The following is a 24,313-nucleotide window of genomic DNA, read 5'->3' on the forward strand; positions in this document are numbered from 1 at the left end:
AATCCAGCGAAGGAGAGGAGTCTGCTCCTCTCCCCCTCTCCCTGGCTGTGGTGTAGGAAGATGTCTCCCCCCCCCCCCCCAGGGAGGAGAGGAGAATAAGCTGAACTGTGCTATAATAATGAGTCACTCAGGTTAACTCAACAAACTCCTACAGGCATTTGAAAAATGTTAATGCTATTAATGAGTTCAGTCCGCGTCCAAGAGGAAGTAATTGGAAGTTACTGGTTAAAAATCGAGAGGAGGTGAACTTGGGCCTCCTATCCGGTGTGATTAGCCAGCTGCATTCCAGGGAGTCCCCGGGGAGGCCCCCCGGGGCTGTTTCAGCTGTCTGTGACTTCAGCTTCCCTGATTGGCCTCGGGACAGGGTAGGCCCTTCGCAAATGCAAAATAATAATTAGACTAAGTGGCCTGGACAAAGCCCTGCCCTGGCACGCACCAAGCGGCCATTAGAGAACAGAGACCTTCCCTGGTGTTCTCTCATTGCTTTCCCAGACAGAGCTGACGCCTCGTTTATTTATGGCGTCCTCAGAGTTCCTGGGCTTTCTATCCTTCCACAGTCTCGGTGTCCACGAGAGCCGAATGCTCGCAGGGGCAGGTTTGGCTCCAGATTGCAGAATTCAAATCCTGGCTCTACCACGTATATGCTGTGTGACCCTGGGCAAGTTTGTTAACCTCCCTGTGCCTCTGTTTTCCACTCGTAAAATAAGGACCATTAGAGCATGTACCTTCTGAAGCTGCTGTGAGGATTAAATGAGTTAGCGCTAGCATTGTTATTTAGGTTTTTTTGCATTTTCATTGGTAAGAGTAAATGGACTATAACATTTCCTTTTTAATAATATCCTTATCAATAAGGTTTTGATATCAAGATTATGTTGACCTTATAAAACAAGCTAGAAAGTTTATACTCATTTTCTGGAAGTTAGTGTAAGGTTGGAGTTATTTTTCCTTGGTGTATAAATCCCTCACTAATAAAGCCATCTTGGCTTATAGTTTTCTTTGTGGAAAGGTTTAATTGTGGGTTTAATATTTTTATTAAAGTCTAAGTAAGGGGGCGCCTGGGTGGCGCAGTCAGTTGAACGTCTCCCTTCGGCTCAGGTCATGATCCCAGAATCCTGGGATTGAGCCCCACATTGGGCTCCTTGCTTGGCGCAGAGCCTGCTTCTCTCTCTCCTCCCCACTTGTGCTCTCTGTCACTATCTCTGTCTCTCTCTCTCGAATAAATAAAATCTTTAAAAAAAAAAAGTCTCAGTAAGTTGCATTTTCTCAAGGAATTCTTTGTTTTTGAATTTTCAAATGTATAGACATTAATTGTTCATAATGTTTTTATTATTGTCTTCATGTCAAAAGGATCTGTAGTGATGTCCCTTACTTCATTCCTGACTTAGGTCCTTGTGCCTTTTCTTTTTCCTTGATCCATCTTCCCAGGGACTTACCAGTTTTATTAGTTATTTTAAAGAAGGGGCACCTGGGTGGCTCAGTCAGTTGTGTGTCCAATTCTTTTGATTTTGGCTCAGGTCCTGATCTGAGTCATGAGATCCAGCTCTGGGTCAGGCTTCACGCTCAGCAGGAAGTCTGCTTGAGATTCTCCCTCTCTCCCTCTCTCCCTTTCCCTCTTTCTCTCCCCCTGCCCACCCCCCACCCCACCGCATGTGTGCACACTCTCTTTCTCAAATAAATTATAAGTCCTTAGAAAAAATAAAGAAAAACCTTTGACTTAAAAAAAAAAGAGTTAGCACTTAGAGGATCTTAGAACAGCACCCACCCCATAGTAAGCACCCCCTGAATGTTACCTGCTGCTGTCTCTTTCTTTTGGTTCCTCACCAGTGAGTGCTTCTACCTTCTTGTCCAGTGGACATCACCAAAAGATGCATAGAATCTGTGGGTGTAGAACAGGGCACTCCTGACCCAGTAAGAGGCGTGTCTCAGTGGTGGCAGAGCGGTGGGATAGAGCACTAGAATGTTCCTTGACCACATCAAGATACCTCTCACCACCTAGGCACTTCTGGATACCACACACTCCACCTCTGCCTGTGTTCGGGCCTCTGCTCCAGCGTCACCTCCTCAGCGAGGCCGCCTGTGTCTGCCATGCATCCCACCTCACTCCCTGTCCTTTTCCCCGTGGGATTGTCCGTTGTGGGGCTTGCCACTTCCCTACCGGATCAGTATCTTGTTGCCCATCCATCCACTTCCGCGCCCTCCCATTAGAATGCAGGCTCTTTGAGGGCAGGATTTTTGTCTCTCTGTGCCGTGCTGGATCCTGAAGAGTGTCTGGCACCTAACAAGCATACAGATATAGAATTTTTTTTTAAATAAGCCCTGAGCCCAGTGTGGGGCTTGAACTCACAACCCCAAGATCAAGAGTCACATACTTCGCCGACTAATCCAGTCAGGCGCCCCCTTGCAGATATTTTTTGAGCCAATGAATGAATCCAACAACCATCATCTCATTTTCCTGTTTGCATAAAACCGTTGTGAGGGACGGAAACTCCCTTCGACCTCACAACAGGAGATATTTACAATGTTAAAAGCTGTGCTATCATTTGGAATGAATTATTCTTTTACATAATATTCACACAGTTCCCTAGAGTGGACATATTTCTTTTGTCGCCATACATATATGTGTGTATTTACAAGTGTTTGTTTCTGGATCCGTGTGTTCTATCTTCTGTAACCAAACACCTGGAGCGTGGGGGCCAGGGGGAGGTGCAAGTTGAAACTGATCCCATGATTTCCTAAAAACTGGCAGTCGGTCCTTAAGGTTTGATTCAAATCTCTCTGCTCAATAAAAGATGGCCCTGAGTGCTCTTGCCCCCTCTGACCTCAGCGCGTCTTATGGGAACCTCTCTTTCAGTTTTAGCTGGGCCATGGGACATCCCCTCCTGGACCTTCCACCCTTCTATTTTCCATACAGCGCATCTTTTTGTCTGCTAGTTTGCAGACTTCCCAAGGGTGGTAACCATGGAATCTGCTGATTTCTGTCTTCCATCCGGTTCTTGGAGTGCACGTGGCAATTCACCAGTTCATGTCTGAATGGAAGGTTAAATGAATGAGATGCAGACCTATCAGCACCACCAAGTCTTATGTTGATAATTGATCTCTGTTACGCTCACCCTAAAAGCATCTGAGGGGCCAAAGGTCGATAAGGATATTGGCAATGATTTTCCTTTGGAAATGTTGATTGGCATCTTTGTATCTTATTTCAGAAATCCTGGAAATGTTTCTCTCTCTCTCTCTCTCTTGGCAAGAACCAGCTCAGTCATTATAGAAACGATAATGGGTTTTTTAGTGATACTTGGTTCACTGCCCACTTCTCTTGTTCTTTCTCCAATACTTAACATGCCTTTATTTAGGAGTTCAAGGTCAGGAGTGTTGAGAAAGGTCATTGTGAGAAACAGCTTGTAGAAGTACTTGTCAAGGTTGATTTTAGAGTACAAGGAAGATATTCACAAAGTCTAACATTTTAGATATGGAAAGAACATCAATACTTCTGTAACATTTTATTTCTTTAAAAAGATATGAAGCCAAGGTTTAAAAAGGGGCCATCTAGATATGTTTCATCATTGTACACATTAGAAATGTCAATGTCCAAATGAGTAACATACCTTAGGATTCACTCATTGTAGGTGGGGATTTCTGCGGACCAGCGGGACAGAGAGACATGCAGATGTGGCTGATTTATAACTTATTTCCTCACCTTTTATGTAAGTAATTATAAAAGGGGTGATATAAATACTGTATGAAATGATATCTCAAAGATTAGCCAGCCAGAATTCACAAGGGGATTAAATAGAAAGATAATGGTCTCTATTCAATTATTAAGACTAATATGATGAGCCCCATGTGAAATATTATGGGCGGCACCTGCTCTTGTTGCCCTGGTAGTAAAGAGGAAATAGGCCTGGGAAGTAGAAGGCAGATACCAAGGTGTTCTTCAGTGGTAACTGCTAAGTACGCTGTTGAAAGGAACTTAAGAGGATCTTGAAGGCAAGAGCCTATCTTCTTGTTGTCAGGTGGTGAGGAATGGCAAAATTCAGGAGATGCTAGGTAGGCCAGGTACTGGCTTAATTGGGTTTAATTGCTTTGAAATGTTTGGTCTCCGGGAAGAGAGAAGAAGCCCCTTCAGTCAGCATTTGGCCAGCTGGGTCTGCTCTGACCATCAGGGCTCCAGAGAAGGGGAAAGAGACGGTTTCACAGCAGAGGGTCCCTAAGGACTCACTACCTCATTATCCCTCCCAGGGTTGAGGACCCAGGGCCAGCTGTGGAGGCTTAGCTCCTGCTTCCTGGAGCTGTTCTCACCTGGCTCCAAAGGGGGTATTACTGAAGTTCCTGTGATAATTCTAGGGAACTCAGTTGGACTGGGATTAAAACCCATCTTATTGTTTCAAGACTCTGCATTTCCCCAACCCTTTGGGAAGAGACAGTCTTGGTTGGGTCCCCTCTCATTAAACCCTTTAGGGCCCAGGGTCACGCAAACATTTCGGCATCGAACTTGCCTCTGATCTGTGTCTGGGGTCTCTTTTGACTAGCGGGAATCCCAAATTAATAAAGAAGCCCTTAGCTGCACTCAGATTTCCAACACGGATCCATTCTTCCTGGAGAACACTGAATTTCACTTTTCTCACTTACCCCCCAAATACCTTAGCTCATATAATCAAGCAAAACCCAGAGCAGCTCTCTTCCCTCTGCTTCATGCCCTGCCCAGAGCACCATCGTGCTCTTGGGTGACTTTGGGCAAATTACTTCATGTTTTTGTGCCATAGCTTGTCTTCTGTGAGATGCGAATTCTAATGGCAGCTGCTCCCTGGGGTGGTTGTAAATGCGCTGACATCTACAGTGCTCAGGACAGCATCTGGCTCTGAACTCTTAGCTCCCATGATTTTCAGCGTCTTTCCCCTTCCTGCTCTTGTATCTGTACCTCATTGGCACCAGAGTGAAGTATTATGGGCCAGAGAGCAGGGAAGGGGGTCACAGGGCGTGATCTTCCCAGGCCCCAGTTCCTACTGGGGGTCTCAACACTACCTCCCCCGAGCTGGGGAAGCCTTGCTCCAGAGACTGGACGAACTTTGGGGAGCATGACCCCCTCTGGAATTCTTTCTGTAGGTCAGGCTGGCCATGGGCCACCCATTCCAGCTCTCTCTTTTTAGGGAGGATTGTTCAAATAAAGGAGAGGCCTGAGCAGATCTCCTGGCCAACCATGTAGGGCCATCTGAAGGAATACTTGGACATCCTTTGGAAAGTGAGCCATGGGGTCCACTGCCAAGAGTCAAGCCCATTTGGCAGTTTGGAAAAAAAAAAAAAGTTGTCCATGTTAGCATGTCCCAGTGTGAAATGAGTTTGATTTTGCAGCTTCTTCGCATACCAGCAGGCTGCAGAGGAAGGTTTCCATAATGTGTGGGAACGCCGGACAAAGTGTAGTAAACTGGGCCATTCTGGCAGTGCGGCGCATACGTGTTTTCCAAAATGTGTGTAATTTCCGTCCTGAGTCTTGGGCTCCCCCGGTCGGCAGCCAGGCAATATGTTCTGAAGTGTGGGTTCTGAACGTAGCCAGTGCCTTACAAGAGTGGCGAGCAAGGAACGTGGCAACGGGACGCGGGCCAGCACGCTTGATGAGGGGGACGCCTTCAGACGTCTCTTTATGCACCCCGTGACATGTCAGCATCCTCCCGCCCTCAGCAGACAGATAGGCACCATTAAGGACCCGCCTGCCTCATTGCCTTGGGAGTGAGGAAGCACACTTGCTTGGTTGGGGCGGGGCTGGCAATTTCGTGCAAATGCAGACTGGGGGGGAAGCTGCGGGTGAGCCCTGGGGTGCAGGATCCTTTCCTGCCGCACAGCCCAGGGCTCTGCCCCACCTAGGAAATGACAGAGGTTCCGAGGCCGTTTCCACAGGGGCCATCACAGCATGGGGGGAAATGAACAATTTGGCCAACCAGCTCAGAACATCTGATTTTTTTTTTCATGGATGTGACTCATTTTAAAATCTGAATTGAATGAATTTCTTTGGCTTCCAGTTCGGCTAACCTTTCCTGAGCCTCTGGTGTGCGGTCTGTATCCTGCTAACACGCACTTATGTGGCTTTGACCCGGCCGGGCTGAAGCTCCCATTTGGCTGACTTGGGAACATAATCCTTTTCAACTTGAGAGACACGTATTCGTGCTGCTTCTGTGCTGGGCATGCAGATGTCGAGATGAACGAATATGAGAAGATCCCTCATCTCATACTTAGTTCCTTGCCTGGGTAGTCCTGGCTGGTTCCAGAACTGCTCAGCAGGCAAAAGCTTTTGCTATTCTCAAGGCATTGAGTTCTTTAGGAATTCCGGTTCTAGTTCTTCTCCAAACACAGAAATGGGTACTGAAGTTGAAATTTGTTATTGTACGTAAAACATTCTGCTCTCTTCATCTGGTTATTGGATGCGAAACAGTGATGTTTGGATGCCTCTTTGCGTCTCACTGTTGGGAAAATAATCCTGTCCCCTGCGGATTTGCCATTGGGGTCCACTCCCCTCCTTTCTCTCCAGCACAGGGGCAGGATTTCTGGGGTGCTGGGCACAGAGACCACTGGGGAGGTCAGGCTTTGTTGGTCCCTCCCATTGGCAAACTCTTGGCTGTGAGCGCAGCCTTGCTTCGGGGGTGGGGGGGTTGGGGGTTCCAGAGTACATAATTTGAAAATCAGAGAGGGAGGTGACAAGTATATTCAAAAGCACATTGATTTTTCACACCAGGAGTGGGGATATGCCAAAACAAAACAAAACAAAACCACTCAATACTGAAAAAAGTGGACCCGGAGTATAAAACCCTTTTCCAAATCAAGGACTCGCGAGGGGTCAAATTCCACTGAGGTCGAGTCAGAGTGCACATAAAACTAAAAAGATCCCTTTGGAAGGACAGTCATTATCTGGTCCCAGGAGTAAGGGGAAAGCCTGGGTGTATGTTAAGAGAAAATCCTGGATTCAGCCCGTCTCCCCCGGAGCAATCCCGGGTTTAATGTTGGTCCTCTCCGGATACCACCTTTCTCATGGGTTTAAAAATAGACTCCAGGCCTGCCAACCCTCTTAAAAGGAACATGATAGAGATCAGTGCCAGCGCGATGGGACCTGATACCCGGCTCTGATCGCCTCCCTAAATAGAGCCCACACTTGCGATCTCTTGCTCTGGTGAGGCAGGGCACCCAGGGCTACCCAGTTAGCCACTGAGTGCTCACCACACAAAATTAAATAGCAAAACAACCAAGACTGTCTTTTCTCCTTTCCCTTTCTTCTCTCACTATTGAAAAGCTTAAGAAGGAATTACAAGGTCTGAAGGGAGTCAGAGTGGATTTCTTAGTCCATTCAGCATAATAGCTACAGCACATATTCTGCGAAGTGCCTTCCTAATTAATTATTGGGCAGGGGGGTGGGGGCTAGTGCAGGAGGGTGCAACCGTGTCTCCGTGAGGAATAACATCTTCCCAGCAGCCATGCTCTTGATGGTTTACGAACTCCCCGGGGTGGTTGATGGCTGGCTCCGCTGGCGATAAAGGAGCCTGCCTTTCTCAGTAAAGGGTGGAGTTCCTGGTACCCACCCTTATCCACTGTGCGCAGAGGCTCCAGGAGCTGGGGCAACTCCCTGTGTGCATGAGGGCCCAACCAGATAGAAGACTGGTTGAGGCAAAGCTCTGTTTGTCGGAAGGCCACGGGGCAGCCAGAGGCAGGAATGCCACCAAGGGAACTGTCAGATGCGTGGCTCGGGAGCGGGGCTTGAGCTGGACATACGACTGGAGACTTCTTCACCACAGAGGAAATGGATGCTGAAATGGTGCATGATAAGCCCAAGGGGGTCTAGTCGCTGCAGCAGAGTGCTGGGGGCTCTTGGGGGTCCTGTTCTCGGCCATGGATGTTGGACTTTGGGGAAGCTCTCCCTAGGCCCTAATTTTCCACAACAGAAACAAAGCAACACCCCATACCTCTGGGGGTGGGGGAGTTCACCTTTGACAAAAGTTTTAGTTGAGAAGAAGGAAGGGAGAGGAGGAGGGAAAAGGGGGTCAATTGTCATTTTACTGAACACCTGCTTTGTGCCCCATAATGGTACTGGGCATTTTTCATGATTTTCCTAATACCTGGAGAAGTGAGTCACCTTATTTTCATTTTACTGAGGGAGAAACCAACACTTCGAAAAGTTATTTCCCTTATCAAAAGTCACACAGCTCAACAGCAGCGGAGTGGGCCTACTGCCTTTGAGAATTGTAAGGCTGCCCAGAAAAGCAAAGAGTGCTATTGTCATTAACTTAGTTCCAAGTCTGAGGGTTAAACCAGGGGAGCAGGAGGGGCTCGTGTGTCACTCAGTGAATGGCAGGGGAGAGCCTTTTTGCCAGGGCCTGAGGTGCCAGGGAGGCCCCTCTCTGGAATCCTGGGTCTGCACTCAATTTGCCAGCTCTCATGTTCCTTTAGAGAGGAGCCAGCTTGGATCTAGGCTGGCCGCTGCCTGAAGCTGCCTGTTCCTGTTCTCCCAGCACGTTCTGTGGAGACACGGTCATCTGAGAATCCCACGCACCTGAGAATCTTTGCTCCAGGCTTTTGAGCAAAAAGCCATGTTCTCCCAGTTTCTGGAAGAGCTAGATTCATGGAGGAATCATGGCAGGGGCCCCATAAACTGTCCTGGGCTCCCACTCCCCCCCGGGGTTTCTGTGTCACAAGTGAATAGCTTGGCTTTCTTCTCCCCACAGAGCTGGAAGTGGCCTAGGGACAGGCCCCCCAGCTGGAGCCTCTAGCACCATTAGGCCTGTCTGCAAGGGACCGTCAGAGACAGTGGGTAAAATATTTAGTGAGATTAGAAAAAAACCTGTAGACGCCGCGAACCTACAGGCTAGAACAAGTGGTCCCGTGTCCTTCCTGAGAAGCCCCGGGTTTTTCTCTAGCCCATCAATTGCTTTCTGTCGCTTTAGTTTGATTTCAGGGACGCGCACTGGCAGATCTCACGGACACCCTCAATTCCTGCAGGAAAAAATGCAGCCCTCAGGTTTGGAAAGGAAAGGAAATAGGCAAGGAGCAGGATGGTTATTTGTTGTCTGAGGGTGTGGTCGTGATGGAGGGCACAGGAGGGGCAGGCAGTTCATAGGGAAAATAATAATCCCTTATCTTTCCGAATGCCTAGAGCCCCAAGACTCCGCGGTTAGTCATGGAGTTTCCCCTGTGCGTCTGTACACCTTATCGAATGGTGAGCTATCTGTCTCTGCTCTCCTGAAGGATCCCAGCAAAGATTCAGCCCTTTCTGAATAATGAGTTTTATTAAGTCACATGCCCGACAGCTGGAAAGTTCTGTCTAAATGTCTAATGGAAATCTTCTCCACATCAACTTAACCCCATGGCTTCCCATTTCCTCATGACGGTGGGTATGCCCTCTTTAAACATCAGTCGGCAAGCATTTATGGGCACCACTGCCCAGCACTGGGCTGCTCCCATAGGGGAGCAGGTGGGGAAGGGGAGAGGTTGGGAATAGAGAACATTTGAACCAAGCTACTTCTGCCTGGAAGAAGCATCATGGTGACCATGCCTGGGAAAGGCACCATATAATCAGGCCAGTCCTGGGGTTCCGGGCTCTTGTGCTAGAGGACTTTACATCCGAAGTGCCATATCCTTTAGCCTTCTCTTCTTTAATGCTAACCACTTCAGCTCCTGTAACCTTGGGTCTTACTGAGCAACACGTATGAAATTGTTTCCTCTCTTCTCTTGGGCCTCGCCTCTCCGCCTATTCAGGTTGCAAAGCCTCAAAGTAATGAGGTCATGGCTGACGTCAAGAATTCTTGGCAGCCCAGAATACTCAGGTCCTCTGATCGCACCTCAGCATCTTTCCCATTACTCCCACGGTACTCTGTGAGAGTACTCTCCTCTGTAGTCAGCTTCCGGTCCACTGTAACTGTGTCATCCTTTCTCTTTGTGATTGTGTATAACCCATAGCATTGCAGGGTCCAGAGGACACTGGGCTTAAGAGTTAAAAGATCTGGGGGGCACCTGGGTAGTGCAGTCATTAAGTGTCTGCCTTCGACTCAGGGCATGATCCCGGTGTTCCGGGATCGAGTCCCACATCGGGCTCCTCCGCTGGGAGCCTGCTTCTTCCTCTCCTACTCCCCCTGCTTGTGTTCCGTCTCTCGCTGGCTGTCTCTCTGTCACATAAATAAATAAAATCTTTAAAAGAAAAAAAAGAGTTAAAAGATCTGGGTACCAAAATTGCACTGGGAATGTTTTAGTATTTAACTTTGAGTATTTCACTTTACTTGCAAGGTCTTAGTTTACCTCACCTTTAAAACAGACATTCTGTATATAAAGAACCCTTAAAATTCAATAATAAGGAAACAAACAACCCGATTTTAAAACGGGCAAAGGATTTGAACAGATAAACCATCAAAGAAGATATGTGGATGGCGAGCAAGCCCCTGAAAAGATGTTTAACACCATTAGCTATTAGAAAAGGCAAATGAACCGCACAGAGAACTACTACACATCTATTAGAATGTCTGAATTAGGACTGACCACCCCAAGTATTGTCAGCCATGTGGACCAGCTGGCAGAGGGGAGGCATTATGATGCCAGAGGAAACTTTTGGAGGTGATTCTGGAGGTTCGTTATCTGGATCGTAGGGACGGTTTTATGGGGGGTATGCATAAACCAAAACTTACCAAATTGTACATTTTACATATGCTGTTTGTGTTATGTCAATTAAATTCGGTAGAGCACTTAAAAAAAATAGTCCATCTTTTATCGCGCGAGTCAATTCTATCAGTGTTTTTGAGAGTATCGTACATATTACTCATCTTCCATTTGAGTAGGGCGTTTTCTCTGTCTCTCTAAATATTAATGCTGGAACGGTGCTTTAGAATCCCTTGAGCTATTCCACTGGGCTATGATCAGGGCTGTTCCAGTAAGCATAATTTATTAATTGAAGCTCTCTCTGTAGAGCATTTTAGCAAATCTGAGAGGCAGGTTTAAGAGGCGTGGGGCCAAAGACCTGTAGGGATGTATGTTTTAACATTTGCATGGGGTGCGGAGGGGCTGGGGTGGCTTCCCACACCCAGACACCTTCCCTTTGGGACAGTGGGGCAGAGGTGGCCTGGCATGAAGTTCATCCTCTAATGATGTTGAAGGTCTCGGACCTGGAACATTCTGAGGCTGCAGTCTTCAAGTGCCAGTTTTTTCACCCCCATGGGGAGGCGTGAGCTGCATTATACACTTCAGATCACTCTTTCTTGACAACATACTGACCTCATCTCTTGATCTTTATTTATCCCACTTATTTGGGACTTTGCCTTAATTGTTGAATGGCTTTGAAGAGCACTTCACTTTGGAAAACACCCAGAGTTTTTTCTAACCTTCAGGAGCGTGCTCCACATTACCTATTCCTGGCCCTGAGTACACTTTCGTTAGGAATCTTGCCAGTGCTGTTAATGGAAGGGCTTTGGGTCCACTGGACCCTCCTTTTACTGGTGGTGAGCATGGTCCCGACCCTTTACCTCTCTGGGCTTAGTTTCTTTGTCCCTACAACCATAATAGCACCACCTACCTTACGGAGGATTAATTGAGGTAAGGCAATATGTCCATCACCTAACACGTGCTCAGTGCATTAATTCCTCACCGATACACACACCTCTACCATACCGATGTGTCAGGGCAGGAGGGGTGGGAAAAGAGCATTTGGTATGGTGTCTAGGCTGCTATTTGAAGACAAGGTGAAGCCGGGCTCCCATGCTCTGAACAGTTTTGCCAGGGGCCTGGTTACCTGGTGTTACTTTTGCTGATCCCTTGTTATCACCTGTTCTTAACAATCTGGCATCTCCCCAAGGCTTAGCCGCCTTGCCCCCCCAACATGCTTTTGACATCTGCCCCTGAAATGACCTCAGGAAAAGGTGAGGCTGGTCCCGAAAAACTGGGCGCTTACTCCAGCCTCCTCGGGTGGTGTTTCATTAACCCTGCAGACTTGAGGGATGAGGGAGATGGTAGTAACAGATCTGTGCCCTGCCTCTCAGCTCCATTTCGCATCGCGGCTCTCTGGCAGAATCTGGAATAGGCTGATTAGCTGGTATCTCAGGACACGGTGTAAGAGCTCAAAACATGCAAATTGGTTATGGGGCATAAATAGACTTTGCTGAGCTCACCCTGGCCGTCTTTGCAGGCTCCGGGGCCCGTTCACTAGAGCAGTCGGGGTGGCGGGAGGCAGGGCGGGAGCGCCATGCAGCTTGGAGCTCCTCACCTCCATTGGACGTGTGTGCCTCCCTTCTGCAGAGGCAGGACGCTCGCTCCCCGCCCGGCCGGCCGGCACCTGCAGCTGGGGCCGCACCCCCACCCGCACCCTCCACGCACCCCCTCCGCTGGGCTTGGCAGCAGGTGCCTTCTCTCCGGAGATCGCTTCGCATTAACTTTCCCATCTGACATAATAATGGAGAGAAAATGAAGAGATCCCATTAGCGGCTGGCTAGCTGGCTGGAGGGCTAGCGGGCGAGCGCGGGGTCCGGGCGCCGGAACCCGCGCCGGAGCCCGAGCCCGAGCCGAGCGGAGGGAGCCTGTATTTTTAGCCAGATGCCGCGTAACTTGCTGGCGCTCCCCGCGCCGCCGAGCAGATAACGGGGGAGGGGGAGCAGGGAACCGGGCTCGGATTTCAGCGCGGGCGCCGGACGATGGCAGCGAGACAGGGCAGGTCCGGTCCAGACCCTGCGGTGAGTGGACGGCCTGCTCGCGGCCGCTCGGGCGGGGAGCTCGGCGCGCGTTGGGCCGCCGCCGTGCGGGGTCCGGGCCGCAGCGCCCCTGGCCGCGGGCTGCGGGTCCCGGCGGGCTCGGCGGACGCCAACTTTCCGGGCGGGTGCGGGGACGCGCGCCGGCGGCCCTTCTGCTGCCTCACGCCGGCCGGGCGCCTAGGCTTCTAGCAGGATCCAGAGGAAAATTCCTTTGGCCTGGAGGCTGCCGCCGCGAAGGGGCCGGTGGCGGGAGGCGGCCTGACCTGTGGCCGGCCCGGGTGAGGCGGGCGCACGCGGGAGCGCGGGGGAGGAGACCAGGGCGCTCGGGGCCCTCGCTGAGGCTGCGTCCCCTCGCCCCGGAGGACAGTCCCGCCGAGAGGGTTTGCTGCTGGGGACCCACCCCCACTCGCACCCGCGGGGATGCCAGTGCCCTGGCCTTGGCCTTGGCTGGAGAGGGGGCCGCCTCTCCCGCCGCACATCTGACCCCTCAACCTTAGAAACCTTAGTCCGCCAGGTCCGGAGCTAGCGGGAAATGAATGGGGATGAGAGGAAGGCAGACCTGTTATGTGCTGGGGTGCTTTCCCCGTACCCTGTCATCCTCAGGGCCCCCCAGCCAGCCGTGTATCATCCCTGTTTTGGCAATGGGAAAATTGAGGTTTGGGAACTTGTAGGAGGCACAGCATCAAGTGGCAGACCGGGGATCATGCCAGGTCTTCCCAGCATCAGGGTCGACTCTGGCTCCACAGACATCACTGCATCACCCAGCCTCTAAGGCCAGAGGCAGGAAGTGCCCTGGCTTGGGCAGGGCTTTTCCCAAGGCCTGGCAGTTGTGTTGGGAGATTACAAGGGAACCCCGCCCGGGACTCCTGCTTGCACCTTTTATTTCCTTAATGACACCTTTAATATGTTCATTCTACCTTTGCCAATGGCAGTCTGACTGGGGCTCCTGGAGACAGTTGGGGAAGCATGACTAGCATAACTTTCTGGAAAGAAAAATGAAAAACTTAATGAAAACACACGCTGTGGCCCAGGGTTCACTTCTGTTTGTAGCCGGTGCGATAAAGGCAGGGGCGACACAGGTGTGCTCACTGGCTGGCGCTGGCAGTTCTTCCTGCAAGGCCTGGGGGAGGGGGGGCTCCTAGGAATAGCAAGGTGCTGAGTATGAAGGAGCTGTCAGACGTGGGGGCAACCCCCAAACACAGCAGACAGCTCCTTAGTCGTGTAGATCTACCACAGCAACACCCCCCCCCCCCCAAGGATCTAGAATCTCTTCCTGGGAGTCCTGACAATGGCCTTATTAAAGAAACTGCATTTTGCTCAAACAAGACCCCTAGAGAAAGAGATATTATCTTATTTCTGTTATCTTATCACTGTTTACTGATAATAGCTCAGTTTCCATTCACCTTTTTAGACATGAATTTTGCACTAAAAGAACTTGAGAAACTAATTCATGATTTGTCCTGGCAAACTTGGATGGGCTCAAGCCCCAGAGAAGGTACAAAGAGGCCCTGGGATTCTCTTACTCGGCCTGAAACTCGACTGCGCTTGGCCTCTGGCGTTGGTGGAGCCTTCCGTGCTGGTGTGTTCCAGGCACGCTGACATTTCGTAGTGTGCTTCCGGCCTCTCCCTCCCAGGACACTGGAGCCCCCTGGGCTACTTATCTATTGCTATATTCGTATCACCCCACTCAGGAAGTGCAAGTTTAATAATAGTCTGGGTGTCTCAGGTAACCAAGGGATCACCTCCCTTTTCCAAGCAGACCTGATGAGAACACAAGGCCCTTCCTATCTCCTCCATTACTTCCTCCTGAAGTGAGGGCCAAAGTGGGCACGGCCTCTGAGCGCAGGAGGAAGGCTTCCTCCCGCAGAGCTGAACTTGAGAGAAACATCATGAGCACTAAAAGTGATTGGCCCATGGGGCAGCATAGCACAGGGTGAAGAGAAAGACCCTGGAGTTCGGCTACTTGGATTCAAATCCTGGCCAAGCCATGCATTAGCTGTGTGACTTTGGATAAGTTACTTAACTTCTCTGTGAGTCATTCACCTCACAATAAGTGCACCTGCCTCCTGGGATTATTGCGAGGAGCAAATGAGCCAATTTATGTAAAGTGTCTAAAACATAGTAAGGGATTTAAAAAGGCAAACTTGGGACGCCCAGGTGGTTCAGTCACTTGAGCGTCTGCCTTCGGCTCAGGTCATGATCCCGGGGTCCTGGGCTCGAGCCCTGCATCGGGCTCCCTGCTCGGCAGGAAGCCTGCTTCTCCCTCTCACATTCCCTTTGCTTGTGCTCCCTCTCTCACTGTCTCTCTCTGTCAAATAAATAAATAAATAAATAAAATCTTGGAAAAAAATAAAAATAAATAAAATGAAGCTCAAGATGAGGAAGGGGCAAAGACACAAGCAGGCAGCCTTCGTGGGGTGCTTAGAGGGAGGGCAGCTCCTCGGCGTGACGCAGGGTTCAGGGCCCTTGTGGACTGGTTTTCTGGAACACAGTGAACAGCCTCCTTCAGGTCCTCTATCTAGTTTCCTCGAACAGAGAGGCCTCGCTGAGGCTGCCCCACATCCCAGGGACAGGTGGGACTTGGGGAGGGCCACGAATTCTGCTCCAATTTATCAGAGCCCAGAGATAGTCTGGTTAGCATTTTGTCTTTATTGCCATTGTTGTTTTTCTGGTTAGTGTCTACTCCAGTAAACATTCTAAATGGAACGTGTTGGATTCTTTTGACTCTCTTTCTGCCCTATTGGATTACACAGACTGTTCCTGGATGCACCAGGAAATTGCACCTGGGACAGGTCATCGACTTGGAGGTAATTGAATTAGATAGATGGACAGCATGGGCTCGGAAGAACAAGATGGTGAGAATGGGTCTCATATTCCAACCAGGGTCATTTGTTCCATGGCTTAAATATCCCTGGGCACCTAGGAGGTACTCCCTGAACACTAGTGCAATGAATCAACGAGTGCGTGTATGCATGCACGAGTGACCCCTTTATAACTCCGTCACTTTGTTTTTCAAATCATGAGGGCAGGGACCTATATTCTGATTTTCTATTCTATTTCTTTTTGCCCTAGCAGAATCCTGGGTTTGAAATAGGACCTCAGCAAATATATTGTACAATTAAACTGAGTGATATACACAGTGGGAGTGACACCATTATCTATAATTCACCTGTAAGATACCCTGAGGATCCTGCTAACGTCCTGACTACTCTATGCCAGAGAAGACCAAACGGAAAATGAAAAGGCCTTAGCAATTGAACTTCACCTCTAACTATATAGGTGACTTTAGCCAGTCACTTTATTCTTACCATTGGTTTTATTGTCCCCAAAAGGAAGGACTGGGATGAGATGGTCCCATTCTCGAGGCCTGTCTTGGGCTTAATACAGCCCTCAGGGTTAGAGCTGGGACCTGCCTGGGACCCTATCCCTGCCACGGATTAACTGTTTGATTGGCAAAGGCATGTGGCTCCTCCCAGGCCCTACAATCTGTCAGGGCTGCCTTAGGTTTGAAATTGCTGGCGATGCATCTCGGGGTCAAAGGCAGCGGACGGGCTTTCATCAGGGAGTCTTGGGCTGAATCCCTGGGTATTAACTAACTGCAGAACCTGGGCAAGTTATTAACCTCTCCAAACCTCGGCTTCATCACCTCTAAAATAGGGATGTTAATTGTACCTCCCTGACCGGTTGCAGTAAGGATGGAAAGATACCATGTTGGTAAGACATCTGCCCAATTACTGTTGTAATTTCATTCTTACAGCATACAAACCACACAAACTATTTTGGCCTCTGCAGCCTACTCTCAATTGGGCTTTCCTTACCCTCTATTTATTTGCTTGCTTGTCTGTCTGTCTGTTTATCTGTCATAAATATTCTGCTTCACCCCAAACAGTCAAGCCGTATCACGTTGCACTATTTTTACCCGCCATGCTCAGCTTTCCGTCCTGAATCCTATCATTGTGCTGCGGAAGGTAGTGTGGGTAGGTGGGATAGGTGGGAGATATGTCTCTCAAATACTGTCGTTCTTGGGGAATCATTTAGTATTTTTCCTAATAGTTGAATCCAGACAGACTTTCTGATTCGGCAGGTACAAAGAGACATTTCTCTGATGGATTAAACCTGGAGTCTGATTGCTCTGGGAAACTAGCTCTTGGGGAACCAACAGAGTGATCCTCATTTCTGAGATATTTCCCCCACCACAGATGCCTAGCCGAGGAGCTAATGGGGACATTCAGGGCCTTGTGTTTTTGGCCAAGGGGGATCGTGGTCTAGCAGACATTTTAAGCTTTGAAGGATTTCCAAAGAGGTAGAAAATCTAGTCCCTGACCCAAGAAGTAAACAGTTTGGCTGGGGAGACAGAGAAAGATGTATTTAAGATACATTTTTAAAATAAAAAATCAAGCTCTTGTTTCTAGATTTAAAGATGGTAAACACTGAGTGTCCAGGGACAGCATCATAGAGGAAATAGGAGCCGAGTGGACCTGGATTGGAATTAGCAAATGAGAGTGTCAAAGGGCTGCAGGTTCCCTTGAATAATCTGGGTGTGGGCCTGGAGGCAGACAGCCTGCGTATGCCACGGGAGGAGAAAGAAGGAAAGAGAACGGGATTCTTCTGCCAGCTGTGTTGGGGGCAGTGAGATACAAGTGTGTGTATGGTGTTTTTGTTTTTTGTTTTTAAAGATTTGTTTATTTATTTTGGGGGGGCGGAGGGGGAGGGAGACAGTATTTTTTTAAAGATTTTATTTGACGGGTGTCGGGGAGAGCACAAGCAGGGGAGCAGCACGCAGTGGGAGAGGAGAAGCAGACTCCCCACTGAGCAGGGAGCCCGACACAGGGCATGATCCCAGGACCCCGAGATCACGACCTGAGCCGAAGGCAGATGCTTAACCGACTGAGCCACCTGGGCACCCCAAGGGAGGGAGAGTCTTAAGCAGACTCCACCCTGAGCGCACAGCCCAACCAGGGCTCTACCCCAGGACCCTGAGATCACGACCTGAGCCAAAACCAAGAGTCGGACACAAAGCGACTGCGCTGCCCCCTCCAGGCGCCCCCCCTCAAGTGTGTGTCTGTTGTGAACAGGCAGACGCAGAGCTTGGGTTTGAGCTTCTATAACGGGGCTGGGGTGGGGGCATGTGGGGCCTGGAATATGAGAGGGTTGGCAGGAAATCAGGACTTTCAAAAGATCGGCAAGGCAGGTGGAGTGGGGTTGGCTGGGAGGCAGAGAAAGGAAGCAGCTCTTCTCCTGCAGGACTGGAGGCTGGAGGTGGCAAGAGGGGAGGGGAGGGGCGGGACAGCCCTCCGGGGTGAAGGCAGTGTCTGTGAGGCTGGGGAGTCTTTTCTGCCATGGATTGACTGTTAGATTGGCAGAGGCATGTGGCCCGGCTCTGGGGAGGGGTCAGGGTTTGCCTGTGGGCTGGTGTGTGACACCGTGTTCAGGGAGAGCAGTGGCAGCCTGTGTCTTAGCGCCCTGTGGCTGCTGTAACAAGTCCCCGCAAACTTGCAGGCTAAAAACAGAAATTTATTCTCTGGAGGCCAGAGGTCTGAAATCAAGGTAATGCAGGGCCGTGCTCCTTCTGGAGGCTTTCGGGGAAAATCTGTTCTTCGCCTCTTCCAGCTTCTGCTGGTTGCTGGCTTCCTTGGCTTGTGGCCGCACCGCGCTGATGTCTGCCTCCGTCTTTCCATCGGGTTTTCTTCCGAGCGTGTGTTCTGTTGGATCTTTTATAAGGATACTTGTCAGTGGATTTAGGGCCAACCTAGGTAATCTAGATGGGTCTCCTCTCAAGACCCACAACTTAAGTACATCTGAAAAGGCTCTTTTTCCAAATAAGGTGACATTGCCAGGTTCCAGGCATTCGAGCACAGAGCTATCTGTAGGGTCCACCATTTCGCCCACTACGGCACGTTCTCTGAGGAGGGAGCGTGAAGGAAGGAGCCAGAGTATCCTTGAAAGGAGAGGGAACCACGAGGTACGGGTGGGTCTCCTGGAGGACTGGCGGCACATGCTTCATGGCGTGTCACGTGACCGCCCTTACCCACCTGGGTACGCACCCTGTGCCAAGCACAGAGCTCAGCCCCTGGGCTGATACAGTAACTATCGAGTCTATATTATTTCCTTTCAGCTTCACAGCAAGGGTAGGAGAGAGGCCTTAACCCCCAGCAGATAAGGGAAGAGGAGCAAAGGTGCCCGAGAAGCGCGGGGCTCCTGCTCTGAGCCAGCCCCCCACTGCAACAGTGTTCTTCTGCCACGCTGGTCTGCGCTCGCAGGCTGTGTTGTCCTCGCCTCTCACTCTCTCTGGCTGGCTTTAGTACAGACAAACGTTCTTGGTGGCGGGGTCTTGATGGGCATGGTGTCGGCGGCAGAGCAGCTACGGAAAGGAACTGCTTTACTCTCATTCACGAGAGCTCAAGAGGGGCGTCTGCCAGCTAAAGCTCACGTTAAGTTGGCAGCAGAGCAAGGAGGTCAAGTTCACGGCTTTCAGAGGCGGGCTGCGGGCGTTTGAGCCCAGGCTCTGCTTCTTGCCTGCTGTGTGACTCTGCACGAGTCACGTCGGCTCTCTGAGCCTTGGCTCCTCATCTGTAAAAGGGGGACCACAATACTACTTACTTCTTGGGGTTTTCAAAAATGAGTATTAAATGCATATCTCTGCGGGTATGTGAACAGATAGTAAATGTGAAGTGCTGATAATGGTTCGTAGTGCAGAGTAAGTAAGTGCTATGTGCTGTGTAGTTAAAAAATCAAACCACAGAATAGCGCCCAGATACACCTGTTAGGTTCCTATGATGCCTGTATCCCCAGCTCCCTAGAGTCAGGGGCTACGTGCTATAGGCTCTTCTGTAAGAACGAGGAGCCCTTGGAAACACTGAAGCAGTAAGACACCAGGCAGTGCTGAACGATTGTGGTTGAAACGGGGTCCCTCTCAAAGACTGGTCCATCCAGGGCCCTAGCCAAGAGGGTTTGCTTGGTATCTTTATAAAGATACCAAGGAGAAAGGACGGTGGGCTCAAAGCAGCCTCACTTTACAGACCTGAGAACGGTCTAGTCAGGGACTCTAGGCCCGTCCGACACCTGGGTGCCACGGTGGGCACCGGGCAGGGGGTGGGGCTCCGGAGTGCTGTAACAGGAGGGCGTAGGGGCTGCGGCCAAGACTTTGGCCCTTTTTCGCAGCCCAGGGCTTGAATTGGATCTTGAAGTCATCACCACAGAGCACACTCACAGCCTGCCATTTCTCCTCACAGGCCGATGCTGCTACCAGCTTTCTGAGGGCAGCAAGATCAGGGAACTTGGACAAAGCTTTGGATCACCTGCGGAATGGCGTAGACATTAACACCTGTAACCAGGTACGTGGGATGGGGACAGGCATATGGTCTCTGAAGAGAGGCTCTTGCCCACTGCTATTTCCTGACAGCTTTAATCTGCCTCTGTTCACCTTTTCCCAGTGACCTCAAAAATCCCCTAGGGTTTCTGCCTGCTGAAGGCCCTAACCTTGGTGTTCACATCCCAGACGCGGTCCAGGGCCCCATGGAGAAGGACTGATGCCCGCACAGTGTGGGCCAAGCCCAGGCTCCATCCCCTGCTGCCTCTTCCCTCAGAAGTTGCCTTGGTTCCTGCTGTGGTCTTAGAATATGTGGCCTTTGAAACGGGGCAGGAGGAAGGGCCTTTGAAGGATGTGTGTCAGTGGTGACATTAAATCTCCTTTGTCCACTAGCAGCCTTTGTGGGTTCTCGCTGTGCTGAGAAGGAAGTCGTGATGACAGCTCCCTTGCTCTGTCAGGTGTGGACGAAAGCGAGTCTGGCTCAGGCTGAGAGCCGCCGTGGCTTGAGCGGCTTCTCTGGAGGTTCCCGGTGCTAAGTGGTGGGTTTGGTGTCAGGTGGGGGTGGTAAGGAGACTTCGTGTGTTCAGGTCAGATCGGAGGGCAAAGAGTCAGGTTTGGGGCGAAGGTCTAGGAATTGACTGAACAGAGAGGAAACTATCATCTAGAAAGAGAACAGGGGTGTAGCTTGGGCTCGTGGATTGGATGACCTTGGTTTGGTTTGTTTGGTTTGGCCAGCCAATTAAGTTGTTGGGGTACATGTGCTAAATCAGTTTCTAATTTAGAATACATTTACCAATCATACCTTTTTTTTTTTTACCATTTTAACCATTAAATTATTTTTAATTGTGATGAAATACACGATCATGGAATTTACCATCTTAACCGTTTTTAAGTGTCCAGCTCAGTGGGATAAAGTACATTCATGTTGTGCTATAACCATGACCACCATCCATCTGCAGAACGCTGTCTGTCGTGCAGCACTGAAACTCTGTTAGGCGCTAACTCCCCACTCCAGCCGCCCCCCACCCCTGGCCACCACAACTACATTCTGTCTCTACGAATCCGACGGTCTAGGTCCCTTCTGTAGGTGCAATGACACAGTGTTAGTCCTTTTCATGTAGTGTAGCGTCTTCGAGGCTCATCGTGTCGTACTGCACTAGATTGCTTTTACAAGCCGGCAGGGGCAAATTCCCGGAAGGCAATGTGCCTCTGTCCCCCTGCCTTCTCACCACCTGTCCCCTCGCTGTCCCCTCCACCCTGCTTAAAATGCAACATACCACTTGCTCTTTATCTTAGGACAGGACCCCATTTGGATTCAGTTGGTCCTCTGTGGTGTAAATTCATAGCTCAAAGATCAGAGAGTTCGGAACAGGTGCTGTGTTAGGTAGGAAGTAAAAGCAGGTGTGATGTTCAGCCCATGGCAGTGAACTTCAGAGGGGAGACAAGCACGTGCCCTGGCCTTGAGTCTGTGGAGGGGTAGGGGTGGCAAGCCCTCCTCCCTTCCTCCCAGCCCTCCACCCAAGTGTACCGACACACAGTGAGGACATCTGCGGCCACTCTCACCAAACACACAGAGCCCAGGCGTGGCCTCTGGAAAAGATTGGACCTGCGAACCCATTTCTTTCAAGGGAAGAGAATGTGGGAGCAAAGTATGGGACAGGGAGCAAGTCCTGGTATCGGAGCGGCTCAGGAGAGGGGCTCCTGGCTTCAACACCGCACCCCGCAAACAGCTGTAGTTGTGTCGTCCCAGCCCCCCAGAGGCAAGGGGATGGCTCTCTCTGTCCGCCTGGAAGGTTCCGAGGCTTCTGCAGCAGAAACACAGAGGAGGGCTTCTCCGCAGTGTCGTTCTGCCCGAGGAGCACCGAACCTTCACAGGCCTTCCAAGGGTTAAGATGCCAGCTCTCAGAGGAATCCATTTAGCAGAAATGGGGACAACTGAATGCTCATAAGCCTTGAGCCAGGGCTTATTTTCGGTGTGAAATTGGAAGATTTTGATGACGCTGGGGAAATGGCTTTGTCCTGATTGGTCTCCTGTTGGTGAGGCCCCGGGTGTCACTGGCTCGACCCCCTGGCGTCTCTCCTCGGGGCACCTCTGGGGTTCATCTTGACACGGCGAGCATTTTTGCACTTTATGACACTATTTCCAGTGGGCTCAGTGCCAAGGACAGGTACCGCTGAGCCCTGCAAGCACCAAAGGGATGCTCCGGTCCCAGAAAGGTGTCTGCGGTCCTGGCTAAACCCGGCCTCCTTTCTGAGAGGACACGGCTGCAAGCACGGACATGAATGTCAGGGTGGAGAAAAGGGAAGGATTCGGGGTCCTGCAAAGCCCCTCGGGGCTGGCTTATGCCCAGGGCCCCTTGCCTGGCTCCCGGGATCTTGGGGCGTTCAAGTCTCCTGCTCTGTGGCTGTGCAGAGGCAGAAGCGGCCGACGGAGGCCCTGGGAAGAGCCCACGCCGCCAGGCTTCATGCGGGCCCTGGAGGGCCGTTGGCCTTGTGCTCCGGAGTGAAGAATGGGCGGGGGAGGGGCCATAGGAGCCGAGCCGGCGCCCTCATTAAACACATTAGTGCTGCCGTGGGGACAGAGCCGGTGCCTTACAGCGTTCACAGGGCTGGCGTCATGAGGGGCCTGGCCCTAGCTTCTCAGAACATGCCTTCATTGTTTTGAGACTAAAAGCAGGCTCCTGCCCGGGGCCGTGGGTTGAGGGGATGCTTTGGCTTGAATCTTTTGAGCTAGTGGCCTGTGATAGCAGTAACACAGCAAATGCTAATCCTTATATAAGTAACACACTTTCAAATAGTATGTTTGGTGGAAAGAGTAAGTGTGTCTCGCCATAATAGGAAGTAATTACGCTAAGCAGTGTGAAAAGAGGAACTCTTGACTTATGTAAGAGACATCTGAATATTCAGGGCAGCCTCCTTAATGCATGGATTATGTCTACTAATTTTGATCGTCGTCATTATTATATTTATAGAAAAGAACAAATTCACACATAAGGACGCATATACGCACGTGCATGCACCGGTGTCTTTCTGTGAATGCCTGACGTTTTCATTGAGCCAAGCCATAGGCAGGCTTTAGACCCACGTAGCCAGTGTCTTCCCATCTATCTCCACACGTGGATGGAGTGCTAGGCCTCGGGGATTTGATAGCACAAAGAAAAGTCCCAGTCCTCATCTTCTCTGAACTGTAGTCTACTGGTAGTGAGAGCTATTCATTAAATAATCACATAAATTGTAGGCAAACCGAAGTGTGTTCAGAACTGTGGAGGAGAGGCGTAGGATTTTTTGAGCATATATGAGACTTGCCCTAAAGTTGGAAGTCAGAGAAGGCTGTCATGAGGAAGAAATAGTTGAGGTAAGGGACAAGTAGAAGTTAATGATGTGAAGGAAGGGAAGAACATTCCCATCATAGGGGCACCTGGATGACTCAGGCGCTTAGGCATCTGACTCCTGATTTGGGCTCAGGTCATGATCTCAAGTCATGAGATTGAGCCCCATGGGCTCGGTGCTCAGCCGGGAGTTTGCTGGAAGATTCTCTCCCTCTGTCCCTCCTCCTGTTCTCGTGCATGCGTGCTCTCTTTCTCTCTCGCAAATAAATAAATAAATCTTGAAAAAAATCCAATCGTGGAGAACAGCCTGTGCAAAGTCCCTGAGGCAGGAAAAAGCACAGAAAGTTTAAGGAAGGCCAGAGTGGCTGCAGTGCAGAGGTAAGAGGCTCTAGATGAGGCTGCAGAGAATTTGGGATTTTGCTGGGCCCTATAGGCAGGGGTGATCGTCACCACAGTCAGCTGGGATAGCGTGTCCCAGGGCCACATTGCGTGGCGGGGGGGCTGTTCACCTGCTGCGCCTCGCTGCAGTTGCTAACTGAGGGGAAGAATCTGGGGGAAGGGACAGAGTGGCCAGAGCAGCAGGGGTGGGGGGCACTTGACGCAATGGCTCTCGGAGGTATTCCAGGTGTCTCGGAGGAATGGAGGCAGTTCAGCTTTGAGCAGCCGGTACAGCTGTTTCTGCGTGTCCTGGAATATCCACCCTGCTTATGGAAGCATGTTAAGGATCCCGATCTTTAGCCCCAGAGCAGAGGGAAGCGGGCCACAGACTCAAGCTCAGGAGTGACGTGATCAGAGGTGTGCTTTGAAGGATCACGCTGGCCACTGCGTAGAAGACAGATGGAAGGGCCCAGGGCTAGATAGCGGAGGCCAGTTGCAGACAGTCACGTCATCCTGGGAGAGAAATGGCGGTAGCTGGGATGAGGGTCGTGGCTGTGGAGATGGAACAAGGTGAACAGGCCTGGGTGTGAATGGCATGG

At 50.6% G+C, this 24,313-nt stretch overlaps 1 protein-coding gene across 1 annotated transcript in view; it reads left to right on the forward strand.

The window, feature by feature from the left end:
- ANK1 (ankyrin 1) overlaps window positions 1–24,313 on the forward strand; it is a 130,762-nt gene that overhangs the window by 16,637 nt on the left and 89,812 nt on the right. The window contains exon 2 of the mRNA XM_040643221.1: window positions 19,931–20,032. Coding sequence (XP_040499155.1) covers window positions 19,931–20,032 — 102 coding nt within the window. The remainder of the gene's footprint in view (window positions 1–19,930; window positions 20,033–24,313) is intronic.

This window comes from Ursus maritimus, unplaced genomic scaffold, assembly GCF_017311325.1.
Source record: "Ursus maritimus isolate PB19 unplaced genomic scaffold, ASM1731132v1 scaffold_28, whole genome shotgun sequence".
Classification (NCBI taxonomy): Eukaryota; Metazoa; Chordata; class Mammalia; order Carnivora; family Ursidae; genus Ursus; species Ursus maritimus.